The following is a 17,478-nucleotide window of genomic DNA, read 5'->3' on the forward strand; positions in this document are numbered from 1 at the left end:
TGCAACCACTAGTAACAGATGAAAATCTGAATATAAATACCAGGTATTAGTTGACATTTTGTACAAAACGTGGAAGCTAGCAGGCCACTTCACGGCTCCTGGTTATACTGCTAGTCCCTACACTAACCAGGAGTCCAGCAGAACCGGACAGAGTTCACACAGCAAGCTGCAACAGGACACAGATGGCAAGTCACACAGCAAGCTAACACAAAACTGACAGAATATAAATGTACAAACCGACATGAACCAGCAAGACACAGATCACACAGCAAGCTTGCATAAGGAACAGGACAGAGCACAGGGCACACAGCAAGCTGATAGAAAACTAACAGGAAATAAACGTAGAAATGGACATGAACCAGCAGGTCACAGATGACACAGCAAGCTTGCAACAGGACAGACAACCAGGGCACGGACTCCACCGGCACAGACTCTACCAAGAGCTCACATGAACACAGATGAAACTCACAGCAAGTCTATGTGTCCTTATACCAGGGGGGGATAGACAGTCAGCCAGAGCTGACATAGGGGGCTGTGTCAGGGATCACCCAACTGACACACTGGAAGCAGAGACACAGAACTATTTGTGCACACAGATCAGAGTGGGAACAAGCTGAACATGACTGATAACAAGTTACAGAAAACAGCAGTAACATGATTGCACACCTTGGGACCCAGCCAAAGACTGACCAGGAGCTGGGTTTATATGTGAGCACAGACCCAGGAGATTGGCTAGCAGCAAGTACCACACCCAGCCAGCTCAATTAACCCTCAACCACCTGTAGCTGTGCTGCTAGGAGTACATAGTACAACAGATCCCAGCAGCACATCCTGACATAAATAGAGTAATAAAAAGAATCAGGAAGGCTCAACAGGGCAAATGAATAATATATGAGAATTTTAATACTATTTCAGATAGATTACATGTCAGCACAAATAAGCTGACATGCTATTCTTCAGTATTATCACCCTGGCTATACAAAGTGGACTAAATGACTCCTTTAGGCCGCCTGCAAACGGCCGGGTCGGATCCAGCTGCGAGAATACTCGCAGTGGGACCCGACCCGAGCGTCTGCAGAGAGCAGCGTGACACTCACCTGCTCCCGCGGCCCTGGCTCTTTCGCTGCCAAATCGCGGTTGTCTGCATATGATTGTGTTTGTTAACGCAATCCTATGGCAGCTTCCAGGGGCAGAATTCCCGCGGGAATCCCTCCGCGGAATTTCTGCCCATCTGCAGGCAGCCTTAGATGCTTGAATGCCTCATCCAAAGAATATAATTTTTATTCCAATAGATACAGAACACTTTCGAGAATATACATTTCTCCTGGACAACTAGTAACTTCAAAATGTGCAACTAGCTGGTACTATTGGTACTATAATATGGTCAGACTATGTCCCTATCTATCTCTCCCTTAACATAGCCTCACATATTAAGGGTGCATTCAGACGACCGTATATCGGCTGGGTTTTCACACCCAGCCGATATACGACGTCTCTCTCTGCAGGGGGAGGAGGCTGGAAGAGCCGGGAGCAGTGCTCTGAGCTCCTGCCTCCTCTCCGCCTCTGCACTATTTGCAAAGAGAGGAGGTGGAATGGGGGCGGAGCTAAGTTCCGGGGAATGCAGTGAAGCAAATGTTAACTTGACATTTAACATGTTGTGATAATTACAATGTACTACAATGCTGTGCCAGTCATGATGGCAATTGCTGCAGTTGCAGCTTATTTAAAGTTTTCATAAAGTTTACATAGTAGCACAGACATTATATGTATTACTGTTGTGGACACATACATCCCTCTGGAAAACCAGACTTCATAGACACAAACCTGTTGTACATTCCTAATAAGTGCACAATATAATGCTCAGTTCAAATACTGATTTCCCAGATGTAAATTACTTGTAGACCAGTGTGATTAGCCCCCATGGTATATTAAATCTGTAAAAACCTATTTAGAGAGGATTGATTTAAATCTGTCCTTCTAGTGCTGTTCATTAACCAAATCAACCAAAAAGAGTTGACCTGTCAGTGGCTTTCTATAATTTTCTACTTCTGTTCTTGCAAAATCGATTTAGTGCTTGACTCTACAGTATCTTACTCCCAACACCACTGCTCTCCATATTCATTTAACAACGTAATGAATACCACTATTGTTTCTGAGTTCATTTTGTTAGGTTTTCCTATGGCACCACATTTGAGAATATTTTCATTCTGCTTAATATTATTATCGTACACCTTCACAGTGATGGGCAACTTGGTCATTATATACTTAGTCTTCTCTGACACAAGACTTCACTTCCCCATGTATTATTTCCTGTGCAATTTAGCTGTCATGGACATCTGCTTTATCAGCACTGTTGTACCAGGTATGTTGAAAGGATTTCTACATCAAGGAGTTCACATTTCTTTAGGATCTTGTTTCACACAATCCTTTTTTTACTTCTTAGTTGGGACTGCAGAATCCCTCCTTTTTGCGGTGATGTCCTTTGACCGATACTTAGCTATATGCCACCCTCTGCGTTACCCTATGATTATGCATAGATATATGTGTATTCAGCTCATAGTTGGATTGTGGCTCGGATCATTCTCCACCATTGTCTTGCCTTGTGTCTTAGCATTCAAATTGAAGTTTTGCAATAATTTAATTGACAATTTTTTCCGTGATGCAAGTCCTCTTCTAAAGAATTCTTGCACAGATACAACTATGATTGAATTGCTATCACTTCTTGGTGCAAGCACATTATATATTTCTGTCCTTGTGACATTAATCTCTTATTTTAAGATAGTTTTAGCAGTACTGAAAATTAAAACAGCCGATGGAAGAGGAAAGGCTTTTTCCACTTGTTCTTCACATGCAATTGTGGTGACCGTAATATACAGCAGCTGCATATTTTTGTATGCAAAACCAGCAAAAGGTCAGGATGCTAATTTTAATAAAAAAGTTGCCATCCTGAATACAGTGGTGGCTCCTTTGCTCAATCCATTTATCTACACGTTAAGAAATCAGACTGTTAGAAGATCACTCTCTGATATATTGTTATCTTACTCAAAAACAAGAAAATCACATGTTAATTAGGTTGTAGAAGATTAAATAAACATAGCTACTGGCATATTTTGCCTGCAGAAAAGGCAATGCAGTGTTAGGCCATGTTTACGTCTTTGCTTCTTTGGAATAATTCCCATCGTTTGGTTACATTATAGGAGAAGAACAAACAAAATATTAGAATTGCTGGGTCCTGCACATACCAAACTCAAACAGTGTATGGTGAGCTGCATTTACCATAATGGGTCCACCAGGCTTTTAGCATGTGCCCAGCATTTTCCCAAATTTAGCAAGGCAGTATGCTGTCCTATCTTGTCTTGGATTTTGTGTTGAATATGTGCCACAGGCTCCAAACAGAGCCTCCAACACAGATCTGTACACGGTCTTACACAGAAGCTAGTGTAAGGCATCCTTCACACATGTTATGTGCAAGGTCATTTTCACCATTCGGCCTAGGGTCAGAAATATGGGGGCTCAGGAAGATGTAAAAAATATTCAAATGTGAACAAAGTCTAATACCATTTTATAAAATTTTAAAAAGCATTAAATCTTTGGAAATTGAGATTGTTAGAAAACCACTAATAACATAAAACACCACTTTTTCAATTTCATGTTTCAAGGAGTGTGATTCTGTAAGAATAAAAAACAAGGAAATGAGAGTTGTATAGGATAGACACAATAAGTCACTTCAATAAGCAAGTAAGCAAAGAATTAAAGCATAGCTCCACGATTCAGAATAAGCTGCTGTTTATGCTTATGTGTTGTAACATTACATCTGGCCATTATATGACTATATATCCAGTATTTATCACCAGTTTTCCCCTCTGCAGGCTGTATATCTACTTTTCAGTTCTCTCTGACCTGGTCGGATAAGCCTGCTGTTATGCTGCCTTTTATACAGTGCACATGAAGAAAACAGGATATCTACTACTGTAACTCTGTATAGCACACACAGAAACACATCAGTATGAAGGAAAACTGGACAGATTTGCTTAAATGCAGTTGCAGTACTGTGTATAATATGGAATGGATGAAAAAAAAATATTTTGAGGAAGCAATTCGTAGAAAAACTCAAACACATTTTCTGACTTAGGAATTTCTGATCTCATTCTGACCTTCTAAGGTTGTTGTTTTGTACATGGATAATAGTTTGCAAATGCAATCTAAAAAAAAAAAAAACTAAAAATAATTGTACTACTGCTACACCTGTTACCTGGTACATACTGGTGGGAATTATTGTGTATATTAGGTTAGGAAAGCCCAAATTAACTTTTGGGTCTAGGGTCCAATGCATGATTACCAGGCCCTTGTTTTATGTGGTGTATTTTTCACCTTAGTAAACACATGAAAAAATATATGTTTTTACAGGGTTTTTTTATACACGGATTTTTAACATACATTTTTTTCTGAAGCTTTTCTTGTAAAATAGTAAAGTCTATGCTAAAATGTGAGAGGAAACGACAAACCTCTAGGCTGCTGTGGTTGCATTTAAGCATACTTCTAACCTAAAAAAACATGCAACCTAACAAAAAGCTACAAAAAATGTACTCCTTGGAGTGCATTTCATGATTTGATATTGGCGTTTAGCTAGCATCTGAAGTAACAAATACTTGTTATGTTAGCCTATAGCTAACATAAGAAATATTTGTTACTATAAAGAAAGCTTGAAAAATGTGGAATCTTCTAAAAATGCTACTTGCAAAACAAGAGTTAAAAAAACAGCACTTTTTTGGTCTTTTCTAATTTTTACCCTTTTTTAAAAAAAAAACGCTAATCAGATATTAGCTCTAAGTTAATAGGGAGTTTTGAAATGCAATACAAACTTTTTTGTAATGTTTTTCCTTACTTTTGGTGCATATTTTACATCCATGGCAATTTTTTTTTAAACTCAGTATTCCATAGTCACAATTTATTTTTCAAGAATCCTCTCATACACTTTTCTATAAGAAAAAATAAGGTTGTATTAAATGTTTTGTTTTTTTTTAAAGTGTGATGGAAATGAAGGACGCCTTTGACCAATTTCACAAGCATTATTGCTGTGTGTAGTGCAGTCACATGCCGGAAGACCTCTTAAAGTGACAAAACTTGGGCAATGGAATCTTGTATGAGCTGTAAAGGCATCATGCACATTGTCTGCTGAAACACTGGCTCAGGAAGTCTCACAGGCCATTGGAATATCCACTAGAAGCAGAACCATTCGTAGGGAATTGCATGAGAAGGGTTACTATTGATGAACAGCTGCACATAAGCTTAGCATCACAACAGTTAGAGAGTCATTCTTGCATTGTAAATGAATGAAAGCAAGTGTTGTGGATAGGTGAATTACAATACACCATTTTCCACACTTTGTTTTTTTTTTCCATTAGTATTTTTATTGGTGAATTATCAAACTTATATATCTCAATGCAATATTTAAGTATATGATTGTCATAAAAATTACAAAGTATCATTCATAGATAGAAATTCTTGATCCTGGTATGCTAATAGCTCTCAATTATATCATAGATCGCTGCATAGTCCCCAAAGAAAATGTTGTTCTTATAAGTATACATAATATCAGTTTCAACATATAACACAAACAACAACAACTCGACATCTTGTTTCTTTTTCTGTGACTTTCACTTTTCCTTATATGTCATCCACCCTCCCCACACATCTAAATACTTCTAGTATGAATTGCTGTGTTTTGCTAACCATTTTTCATAAAGACAATATTCCGCCATATGATTTTCTAACTCCTCTATTGTCGGAGGCAAGGGGAGGTCCATTTCCTTGCTATGAATGTCTTTGCCATCATGAGAGCATGTCCTATCAGATATCTAGTTGGCTTAGAAAAACTATCTAGGTTTAGTAGCAGTAGAGCCATTTTCGGAGACCTTGGGACATTCACTTTCTGTATCTCTTTTAACCCCTTCCCGCTGCAGGGCGTAAGTTTACGTCCTGGGAGCGGGGTACTTCCCGCAACAGGGCGTAAACTTACGTCCTGGAGATAGCGCGGGATCACATATGATCCAGCGCTATCCCGCAGCGGGAGCCGGCTGTCAGTCACAGCCGGCGTCTCGCTGCAACAGCGGGGGCACATCGGAGATGCGCCGCCCGCTGTTAACCCCTTCCCTGCCGCGATCTAAGTAGATCACGGCAGGGAAAGAGTTCACAGCGGGAGCGCGGCTCCCTCTGTGTCTCCGGCCGGAACTCGCGATGTCATCGCGAGAGCCCAGCCTGTCACCATGGCAACAGGATGCCAGACACTGGCGTCCTGTATTGCCTATGCCTGAGATTGCTGTATGAGCGATAAGGCATGGGAGAGCAGTAGCTCTGCCATGCCTTTTGACAGCGATCATCAGGGCAGTGGTTAAAGTCCCTCAGAGGGACACAAACAGTGTAAAAAAAAGAAAGATTTAAAAAATGAATTAAAAAAAATGTAAAAAAAAGAGTAAAAAAACCATTTTTTATGCTTTTTCTCAGATTAGCATAAAAAAAGGTAAAAAAAAAATAAAACCCCACATATTTGGTATTGTCGCGTCCGTAACGATGCGTACAATAAGTTGCACATGCTTTTGACTGTGCACGGAAAAAAACGCTAAAAAAAAAGCTAAAAAACTGAGGCAAAATGCTCATTTTTAGCATTTTGCCTCACTAAAAACGCAATAAAAGTGATCAAAAAAGCCGTATGTACGCCAAAATGGTACCAATAAAATCTACAGCTCGTCTCGCAAAAAATAAGCCCTCATAGAGCTCTGTACATCAAAAAATAAAAAAAGTTACGTGACTTTGAATGCAGCAATTTAGAATAGAAAAAAGATTTCCAAAAAAAAGGGTTTTTATTGCAGAAAAGTGGGAAAACCTAAAAAAAATGTTAGAATTTTGGTATCGTTGTAACCGAACCGGTCTGCAGAAAAAATGGAAAGTCTCATTTATGCTGCATGATTAACAGTGTAAAAAAAAATTGATGCGTTTTCTCTCTCTGCTATCATTAAAAAAAAATAATAATTTTACAATATAGTCTATGTACCCAAAATTGGCATCGATAAAAACTACAGTTCGCCACGCAAAAAACAAGCCCTCATACGGCCGCGTTGACAGAAAAATAAAAAAGTTATGGCTTTTGATAAACGGAGAAGAAAATCTGCCAAAAATTGTTGCGTCCTTAAGCCCAAAATAGGCCATGTCATGAAGGGGTTAAATATTCCATCCCAGAATCCCAGCACTTTCAGGCAAGACCAGAATAGATGTGATAACGTGCCTTTTTGGTCACATTCCCTCCAGCATGCGCCACTCCCTTTTTTTAAATGATCTGCCATCAAGTGAGGAGTAAAATACCACCTCATCTTTACCTTAAGTTGGGATTCTAGGATGGCTGCCTACTTTGTGGATTGTAGCGTCCCCTCTTCTAGCCCCCAACCACTCTTCCATGGAAAATTGCTCTCCAATTCTTTTTCCCAGCTGAGCATGTGGGCTTTTTTTCCCCCCGGTATACGGTTATCAGTTAGCATATCATAGAAGCTTCTTCTTTCTGATTTGGTCATTTTTGTTTGCATGTTGAGCCTAGATATGATCTCTGAAGGTATTATTTTATTGGTAATTGGATAGTTTTTTAGGAAGGATTAAATTCTAATATATTAAAGCCTATCACTGTCCGGTACCCGGAAGCGTGACTGTAGCACATCAAAGATTTCATCCCTTCTGGCAACATAAGATTATTTACTCTTTTTATTCCTAATCGTTTCCAATTTTATATAGCTAAATTGGGGATTAGATGGCTCAAAGTTTCAATAGGTATCGATGGTTTTCATGATCTACTATATGGAATTAACTTCTGGTTTAGGAACTTCCAGGCCTCCATCTTGGCCCTCATGGCAGGGATATTCCTTGGGGCTCCACCCCTACCCCAAAAAGATTATTTTTAGTTATTAGGGCCATTGCATATCATAGGGAATGAAGTGTGGCTCCTGGCAGAGTACTCTCTTCCATTGCCTTCCGACAGGAAGTGCTCCCTTTGCTAATCCAATATTTTATCTGATGTATGATTGATTTTTAGTATGCTTCTATACTGGGGACATGCATGCCTCCCTTTTTCCTGTGCAGAGCAAGAATTGATAAAGAAATTCTGGAGGTTTTACCTCCCGAAATAAAATTAGATAATCGTTTCTGCAATTTAATCAGAGTGAGTTGGGATATCTATATAGGGAGGCCTCTGAAACAATATAGTATTTTAGGATGAATTTTGCATGTCATTACCTTTCTAGCCAGTACATGTATATCTTAGAGAGGCAGTCTAATTCTATTTGCAGGGAGGTCAGGAGCGGTGGGAAGTTTTATTTTTCTATATTAGTTATTGGGTATGTTTAGGTTACCCCAAATACGATATGCCTTTTTCCTGCCAACAAAAAGGGAACTCTGCATTTATAGTATGCTGAAGGACTTTGGGGATATTTAAACCCAAAATTTGGGATTTCCCTACATTAAGTTTATAAAATGATATTTTGTTAAATTGGTCTAAGACTGTCATGGCTTTCCTCAGTGATACAAGGGGATTAGTTACTGTCAGAATTACATAATCTGCGAATAACCCTATCTTTTGTTGATGTGATCCGATCGAGACTACCCTTATCTCTATGCTTCATCTTATGGCATCTGCTAATGGTTCAATGATAAGAAAAAACAATAATGGGGACAGCGGGCATCCCTACCTCACTCCATTTGATATGTTAAAGGATTCAGACAAAGTGCTGTCCACTAACACCCTCGCTGTAGGGGAAAAATACAGGGCCCAGATGGCATGAACCACCCCCTCGCTGAAGTCAAACTGCCTCAGGGCTTCAAAAGCATTGCCCCAATGCACCCTATGTGAACATGAATAGAGCACAATAATTTCGCTCCAGGCCGGCCGGGCTGAAAACATAACCTTCACATAGAAGGCAAAAGAAAACCATAAGAATAAAAATAAAATCAACAGTACATTTAGAGCAAGCTGTCATCGCTTGCCATTTCATGTGGGGTGGATAAGTTTTGCAATACAAAAGGTGGGCACTCCTAACACTGTGCCCTCATTACAGCGACTTAACGGGTCAAGAGATTATCTCATTGGATGTGTCAACGTTCATTTCTTTGTTCAGGCCTTAGTCAGACGGGCGTTTTTAGCCGCGATTTGCGCATGCGCATGCGTCCGGCGATTTTATAAAACCATTGCCTTGCAATGGTATCGGACACATGAGCGCTTTTTATGCGCTCGTTCGATAAATTATAGAACAAAAAAATCGCAGATCGCACCTATCTGCGATCTGCGATTCCTGTTCTCTTCTCTATATGCGCTCAATGGGGCCGGCGGCAGCAGCGCCGACCCCATTGAGAACATATAGAAGACAAATCATTCTTCTCTGCCACAGCTGTAACAGCTGTGACAGAGAAGAACGATGTTTGCCCATTGAATTCAATGGAGCCGGCAATACAGCCGCTCCATTGAAAGCAATGGGCTGCCGGCGTGCGCGGGGTTAATTGTCGGGAAGGGCTTAAATATATAAGCCCTTCCCTGCAATTCATCCTAAAATGTGTTAAAATAAAAAAAAATTGTATACTCACCTTTCCGCTGCAGCCGGAGTCCAGCCGCGGCCGCTGTCAGTTCTCCTGAACTGCTTCTCGGCACTATTCAGCCGGCGGGGCTTTAAAATCCCCGCCTGCTGAATGATCTGCCTCTGATTGGTCACAGCCCTGACCAATCAGAGGCCGGTTTCACTCACACACCCATTCATGAATTCATGAATGGGTGAGTGACTGCTGCCTCTCAGCGCTGAGCCAATCAGGGGCAGGTCTGAATCACATCCATTCATGAATTCATGAATGGGTGTGAGTGAGACATGCCTCTGATTGGCTCAGCGCTGAGCCAATCAGGGGGCAGGTCTGACTCACACCCCCTTCATACCCACTGCAGGACGGCCGCGCGGAGCTCCGGCTGCCGGGAGAAGGTGAGTATACATATATTTTTTTATTTTTACACATTTTAGGATGAATTGCAGGGAAGGGCTTATATATTTAAGCCCATGCCGACAATTCATCCCGGGCTCGCCCGCAGCGCATTGCTTTAAATGGAGCCGGCTGTATTGCCGTCTCCATTGAATGCAATGCGCTGGATAGCTCCGGCCCGTTTCTAATGAAACGCGGCTAGGAGCAGATTTTCGGGCGATTTGCGGGCGACTTGCGCGCACCGGTCACGCGATTTGCGGATGCGCATCCGTCATGCGATCCGCAAATCGCGCGAAAAAACGCCCGTCTGACTAAGGCCTCAGGGTCTTTCGTTCTACTGGTTCTGGGTGGAAACTGCCGCTTAGATCTAGCGTCTTTAGGTAGCTGCTTTGGAGCTTGAATAGTTAATCCCCAGCAACATGTGTTTTGTTAACCTTTTAGTGGGGAAACCACATTTATAAAACTCTCCTCGAGGAATGAAAGAAAAGCGCTCTACATATCTATCGGAATTTGGTGGAATGAAACAAGGCAATATGCTGTTTTATCTGTGAACAATGTCCTATTGTCCTATTCAATGCATGTCTGAAGGTATGGATTGCACTTGGCGTGAACAAGGTCCTGTTCAGTGTATGTCTGAAGGTGTGAACAAGGTCCTGTTCAGTGTATGTCTGAAAGTGTGAACAAGGTCCTGTTCAGTGTATGTCTGAAAGTGTGAACAAGGTCCTGTTCTGTGTATGTCTGAAGGTGTGAACTGCAGTAGGTGTTCTGTGTGGTGTTCCCTATATGTTGCAGTCAGATGGTGTGAACGGGGTTGTGTTTTGTGTATGTCTGTAGGTGTTGACTATGTTAGGTGTGAACTGTTCTGTTTCAGTGTGCATGCTGTCTGGTGTTCCCACCTGTTACCATCTATGACAAGCCAGATCCTTATGTTCCAACATATTACCGTTCCTATTGGGCAGATCTGAACACCCTTTCTGATAGCACACTGGCAGTGGGGCAGGCAAACACATAAAGCATGTTTAGCAAACTCTGGCCACATATCCAGCATAGAAAACCATAGGTCAAAAGAGCCAATGCCATTTCTGTGTACATATGGAGAAATGTGTTGGAAAAGACACTCCCTTTCTTACCCAAAAGCCACCCTCCCTGTAGTGTTGAGTAATGGTGGAATGGCCAAACACTTGGGAGATTGGTAACCCATTCTCCTCCAGTTACGACACATCATTATCACTAAGGCCCTGTAGCATCTGTTCCAGCAGGCAAGCAACAGGGATGGTCATACTGATCATTGCATCATCAGTCTTCCTGGTCTTTTCCAGTACTGAATGTAATCCTGGGTAATTGTTTAGGAAGCACTGCACTAGCAGGTTCATAACATGGGCCAGGCAAGGTACATGTTCTGTCATCACATGTGGTTTCCAAGCATGCCCAGGCTGAACAAGTCCTGTGAGTAGACTTAGCTGTGGGCCTAATGTTGGTGCTGCTGTGACTAGTAGTAGCTGATGGTTTTGGTACAACCCTTATGTTTGTCTGTGATACCCTACTCCTTGTCTTAGTATGGTGCTGCCCTGCAACCTCTGCCTCTTCCACCAACTAAATAAGCCACAATCTCTGGGAGGCATAATATATGAGAACAGAAGGCTATAGAGTATAACTTGTATTTTTGGGAGCTGTCCCTGTTTGGCGCAGCATGATTGAATTCTCCACACCCCATTACTTGCTGTGTATAGTTTGCAAATAATTTGCAGTGGCTGGACTGGCGACTTCAAATGATGTCAGAGGCCATTGACATGCACTGTATGTTTTTGTTGTTTCCCTGTTTAGTTTTCTTTTTGTTTTCTTTTAATAAAATAGCACCACCAACTAAATAAGCTGCAATCCCTGGGAGACACAATATGTGAGGACAGCAAGAGACAGGGTACAGCTTGTATCTTTGTGAGCTGTTCCTGTTTGGTGTAGCATAATTGAATTCGCCAAACCCCTGTAGTGGCCCAGTATACCATTCTGGTCCCCTCCATAAATCTCATACATGTTTTGTCCTATGTAGATGCACTGTGCAAAGCTTGTCCTGTCATATCCAGTGTGTGTGTTGCACAGCTGCGGCACTCGAGAGGTTAACAGTAATAAAATCACTGCCTGCATATAGGTGTATCAGTTTGTCTTGTCATGTGGTACAAGTGAGGTGATAAATATGAGTGCTTGAGAGCAGTAGTGAGGTCTTCCATCTTGCCTGCTACAGAGTGTTAACACAGAGCCACATGGAAGCACCTTCAGCTTCCATGTAGGTGAAGATGGAGGAAGAGGAGCAATATCCCATAGCGTTTGGAGTGTGGATGTGAGAGGAGTGAGTCCCGTCAGCAGAGAGAGAGAAAGCCCTACCAAAGTTCTAAACCAGGTACCAGTTCACACTGCAAGCTTTTCCTGTGCAGCTGTCCATAGTTAGGATCACCGCAGAGATACTTTATTGTGTGACACCCACACGACTCCCAAACTTGGTGTTTATTGGCTAAGCCTTCTTTAGTAATTGTCTGCCGCAGAGTCTGCGGAGTAACCCCCTTCCTCCCAATTCAGGACCTGTGAGATACAGATAATGTGGGCTGTAGGACCGTATTCATCTTGTGTATCCTCCGTACCTCTGAGCTATAGGCTGTTACTGTTTAAAGTGAATTGTACCTGCATTACCTGTTATACCAGTTATTATAGAGTAAAAGTTATACCGGGCCCTAACTGTTACTGGAGACCCGAGGTACTATACACAAGTCTCTGTGTTCATTTCTCTGCCGTGTAGCATAGGGGTGTGTGGGAACGGTGGTGTCACAATTGATAAGTACAACTACTCCTCCCATCCCGTTTATTGGCACTCCCTAACCTAGGGGTGTCGAAGCTGGCCTGCAATCCTACTCTGGCTTTGGCTGCATGTCATCCCTCTGGGACCAGAGCATGGTAAGTGCCACTGTGACAAGTCAGCACTTATCCCTCCCAGCTCTTCACGTTATCCTGGGGCCCCAGGTCACCCCTCTGGGGTGTTGCACCCCACTGCTAGCTGCATAAAGCCTGCAAATAATTTGTAGTGACCAGACTGGGGACTTTGAATGATGTCTGAGGCCACAAACAGAGAACTGCAATATTCCCCACACCAAAGTGTAGTTTGTTGATCTGCTTTGCTTCTATATACATTGACAGCAACAGAAATATACCCTCTCCTAATGTATAGACTATGTTTCCTATATAAACGTAATGCAGCTTCTTTTTCTGCTCCCTCTAATAGAACCCCATTTAACTTCTCTGCTGGTATACAAGCTTTCACATCAGCAACAATATATCCTCTGTTTTAATATCAACAAGGTGACTGCTGATTGTCTTCATGCTGAACACTGCGGCAGGCATTATGGGAAATCCGATTTTCCCACATTTTTGCCATAAATCAGTTCAAACTTACTTAATTGGATTTTCTTAAAATTGTGATGATTAAATCACCTGGCAGAACAAGACAAGCAACACTAACCATGACTCAATGTGCAGAGATCAATGTCTCACTACGTTTGTGGCTCGGCTCAGATCCCTAATAAATATCTTGGCTTCATTCCCCTTTTCACCTGTAGTGTGCCAGGCATCACTGATTGTACATTCACAGTTGTACCCTTTAGTAGCCAGCTCCTGCAGACTGCTGGCCTGCTGCACCCTGGTAGGTCAATCGGGTTGCTGCCAATCTTAGTTTAATCAATATTTACTCAAAGGAGGAGAGGTTGATATTAGTGCTGTGAGGCCAATACTATGGACTGTTAGGCTGACATCTTTTTGAACTACGGGAGCAGACGTATGACCAGAGCTGATGATTTCTGTATCTGATAACCCTACAAAGCTTAAATCAGCCTCTACAGAGGTCATATCATCATCTGAAAAGCTTATATCTTCTGTAGATTCTTAATGACCCGCCTGCTATGGAAGGGCAACAAAGGAAGCATTTTTCTTTCTTAACTGGCAATTAATGAATTTATATAATAGATAATGGTCAATGATACTTAGCTTTGTGTCTCGTTGAGCATTTACTTTACAGCAGAGTATCAGTTGAGATGGACCAAAACAATAATTCCATGTTGTTTGCTTTGTGGTTTGCCTAAAACTGAACATCCATTAACAAAGAACATAAAGTTACCATTTCAATCATTATCAAGGCAGTCAGCAAAGGCATCGCTTCTGGGATCAGGAATACAGAGTAAAAGTGCACCAAAGGAGTGTAAGAGGTAACTTACCTGGCGTGACTGTGCCGCCCAAAGTGAGGGCAGTCCACCATGCCTGAAGTCTCAGCAGTCAGTGTTATTAATTATAGATTGTTCAGTCTGCCAGCCCTGGTCACACGGACATCCAACAGGAAGGAAGAGCGTCAGTGAGGACTCCGAATCCAAATATCGGGTAACAAGAAAGCGAGTAAACAATGCGTCAAAAAATGACCCCAGCGCTCCAGGGGGTAAACCATAAACTGAGAGTGGATAAATAGGTCACTTACTTCACAGGGATGTCTCAGATTAGAACACCCATTGATCCTGTTAATAGATCAATCACAGGAATAGTTCCACAGAAGTCCAGCAGGGTAGAATTTCCAAGTCTTTATTGAAGTATACAATGTCTAGGTTTAGTTAGCCATATATAGGCAAACAGTAAAAAACACATACAGTGGTGGGCAACACATTTCAGTGTTATCTTAACGTCTTTATCAAGCCTCTAGCAGAGGCCATTATTAAGACCTAGTATATTAAGTCGGGATGTTCTATCTGATCTCCCATTAATTATCCAGTGCTTATGCAATCCCCCATTTGAACCACTTTATAGTGATTAATTGAAGCATCGTTTCTAGAAGATCTCCTTAAGTCTTGTAATCAATTCTGCTAAAAGAAACAGGTAGCTTCAAGCACTGAATCTGCCCTTCATGGACAGATAGAGCTTGCCTTAGGTTTCTTTCTTCCTTCAGGAATAAATTCCTTAATTCACAAACATTAATCAGGAGATATGTCTCCCAATTGCTCTTCAAGCAAAGACAGTAATTTCTAAGAGTTTCTTAGAGTTGGGACTTTATCTTCTAACCTGCATTGCTACAACAGTCATGCTAAGGAAAGCAGAAAATCTTTTGGCCTTTTTAGGCCCTAATAAGGGGTATAAAGCTTCAAAATCAACAATTGCCTGCTCCATTAAACAGGCAAGCTCCACTGCTTATGTTTCTTCTAACCTCTCTATTCCTTTTGGGCATAAAGTCCCATTATACTGCTGAACGCCTTTCAGTCTTGTGATTACAGTGTACTTACCTGTAGTGATCACAGGCAGCGTCTTCCCTGATTCATGTCATTGTATTTCCCATATATGGTCTCAGACTGCCTTAATGACTTCTGCCATTCAGAACCAGCGATATTCGATTAAGCCAGTACAATGTGTCTGGTGTGTGTTGTGACAACCAAAACAGTCATATGATAAGATTAGCTGCTATGAGCATGTGTCCAGGTAGGGAATGACGGGTCAGGGGATTTATCTGATAGCAGGTTCAAAAAAATCAATTGCAGCATGAGTTTGACATCTGAGTCACATGCCTCATTTATCATCTTCTCAACTGCCCTCTAATAAGAAGTAACTGAATAGCATTCCCACCAAATATGGAGAAAGGTCCCCACGTCTAAACCTCATCTCCAACACTTTGAAGAGGCATTAGGATGCATTCTTGCAATTCTGAAGAGAGGAAAGTACCATCTAGAGACAATCGTAAAGAAGTTTTCTTGTATTGCGATACATCGAGAGGTACCATGGGATCATTTCAGAATCTGCCTTGTGTCTTCTGCGAAGAATTTAATACATAAGTTCCTTTTTAGAGATGAGCGAACGTACTCGTCCGAGCTTGATACTCGTTCGAGTATTAGCGTGTTCGAGATGCTCGTTATTCGTAACGAGTACCACGCGATGTTCGGGTTACTTTCACTTTCATCTCTGAGACGTTAGCGCGCTTTTCTGGCCAATACAAAGACAAGGAAGGCATTACAACTTCCCCCTGCGACGTTCAAGCCCTATACCACCACCCTGCAGTGAGTGGCTGGCGAGATCAGGTGTCACCCGAGGGGGAAGAGACAGCTTGGCCCACTGCTGAGGGTACACATGCTGCTTGCCTGTCATCCTTTCAGCGTGTATGGCCTGAGGAGGAGGAGGAGGATCCTGAAAGTGAGGACAGCCATGTGTTGCGTACAGGTACCCTGGCACACATGGCTGACTTCATGTTAGGATGCCTTTCTCGTGACCCTCGCGTTACACGCATTCTGGCCACTACGGATTACTGGGTGAACACACTGCTTGACCCACGGTATAAGGAGAACCTTTCCACTCTCATACCTGAAGAGGAAAGGGGTTCGAGAGTGATGCTATACCACAGGACCCTGGCGGACAAACTGATGGTAAAATTCCCATCCGACAGCGCTAGTGGCCGAAGGCGCAGTTCCAAGGGCCAGGTAGCAGGGGAGGCGCGGAGATCAGGCAGCATGTACAGCACAGGCACGGGAACACTCTCTAAGGCCTTTGACAGCTTTCTGGCTCCCCAGCAAGACTGTGTCACCGCTCCCCAGTCAAGGCAGAGTCGGCGGGAGCACTGTAAAAGGATGGTGAGGGAGTACGTAGCCGATCGCACGACCGTCCTCCGTGACGCCTCTGCCCCCTACAACTACTGGGTGTCGAAGCTGGACACGTGGCCTGAACTCGCGCTGTATGCCCTGGAGGTGCTTGCTTATCCTGCGGCTAACGTCTTGTCAGAGAGGGTGTTTAGTGTGGCTGGGGGAATCATCACAGATAAGCGTACCCGCCTGTCAACCGACAGTGCCGACAGGCTTACACTCATCAAGATGAACAAAGCCTGGATTTCCCCAGACTTCTCTTCTCCACCAGCGGACAGCAGTGATACCTAAGCAATACGTAGGCTGCACCCGCGGATGGAAGCATCGTTCTCTATCCCCATCAAAAACGGGGACCTTTTTGCATCATCAATCTGTGTATAATATCCCTCCTCCTCCTCCTGCTCCTCCTCATGAAACCTCACATAATCATGCCGAACGGGCAATTTTTCTTAGGCCCACAAGGCTCAGTCATATAATTTTTTTAAACAATTTTTATACGTTTCAATGCTCTTTAAAGCGTTGAAACTTTCACCTCAACCAATTTTTATTTTAACTGGGCTGCCTCCAGGCCTAGTTACCAATTAAGCCACATTAACCAAAGCGATTAATGGGTTTCACATGCCCTCTTGGTTGGGCATGGGCAATTTTTCTGAGGTACATTAGTACTGTTGGTGCACCAATTTTTGGGGGCCCTCGCCTACAGTGTAATCAAATTAATTTTTAGCCCACCTGCATTACTGCTGACGTTACATCAGCTGTGTTGGGCACTGCAATGGGATATATTTATGTACCGCCGGTGGCTTCCTAGCACCCACCCATGCTGTCGGTCCACAGGGAG

General features: G+C 42.5%; 1 protein-coding gene across 1 annotated transcript in view; it reads left to right on the top strand.

Annotated features, from left to right (window-relative positions):
- The first annotated feature begins 2,328 nt into the window (after positions 1-2,328).
- The window catches only part of LOC136628835 (olfactory receptor 6C74-like), a 36,573-nt gene continuing 21,423 nt past the window's right edge, over positions 2,329-17,478 (top strand). The window contains exons 1-2 of the mRNA XM_066604928.1: positions 2,329-2,362; positions 2,444-3,006. Coding sequence (XP_066461025.1) covers positions 2,329-2,362; positions 2,444-3,006 — 597 coding nt within the window. The remainder of the gene's footprint in view (positions 2,363-2,443; positions 3,007-17,478) is intronic.

The sequence above is a fragment of the Eleutherodactylus coqui genome, chromosome 5 (genome assembly GCF_035609145.1).
Source record: "Eleutherodactylus coqui strain aEleCoq1 chromosome 5, aEleCoq1.hap1, whole genome shotgun sequence".
In the NCBI taxonomy this organism is placed as follows: domain Eukaryota; kingdom Metazoa; phylum Chordata; class Amphibia; order Anura; family Eleutherodactylidae; genus Eleutherodactylus; species Eleutherodactylus coqui.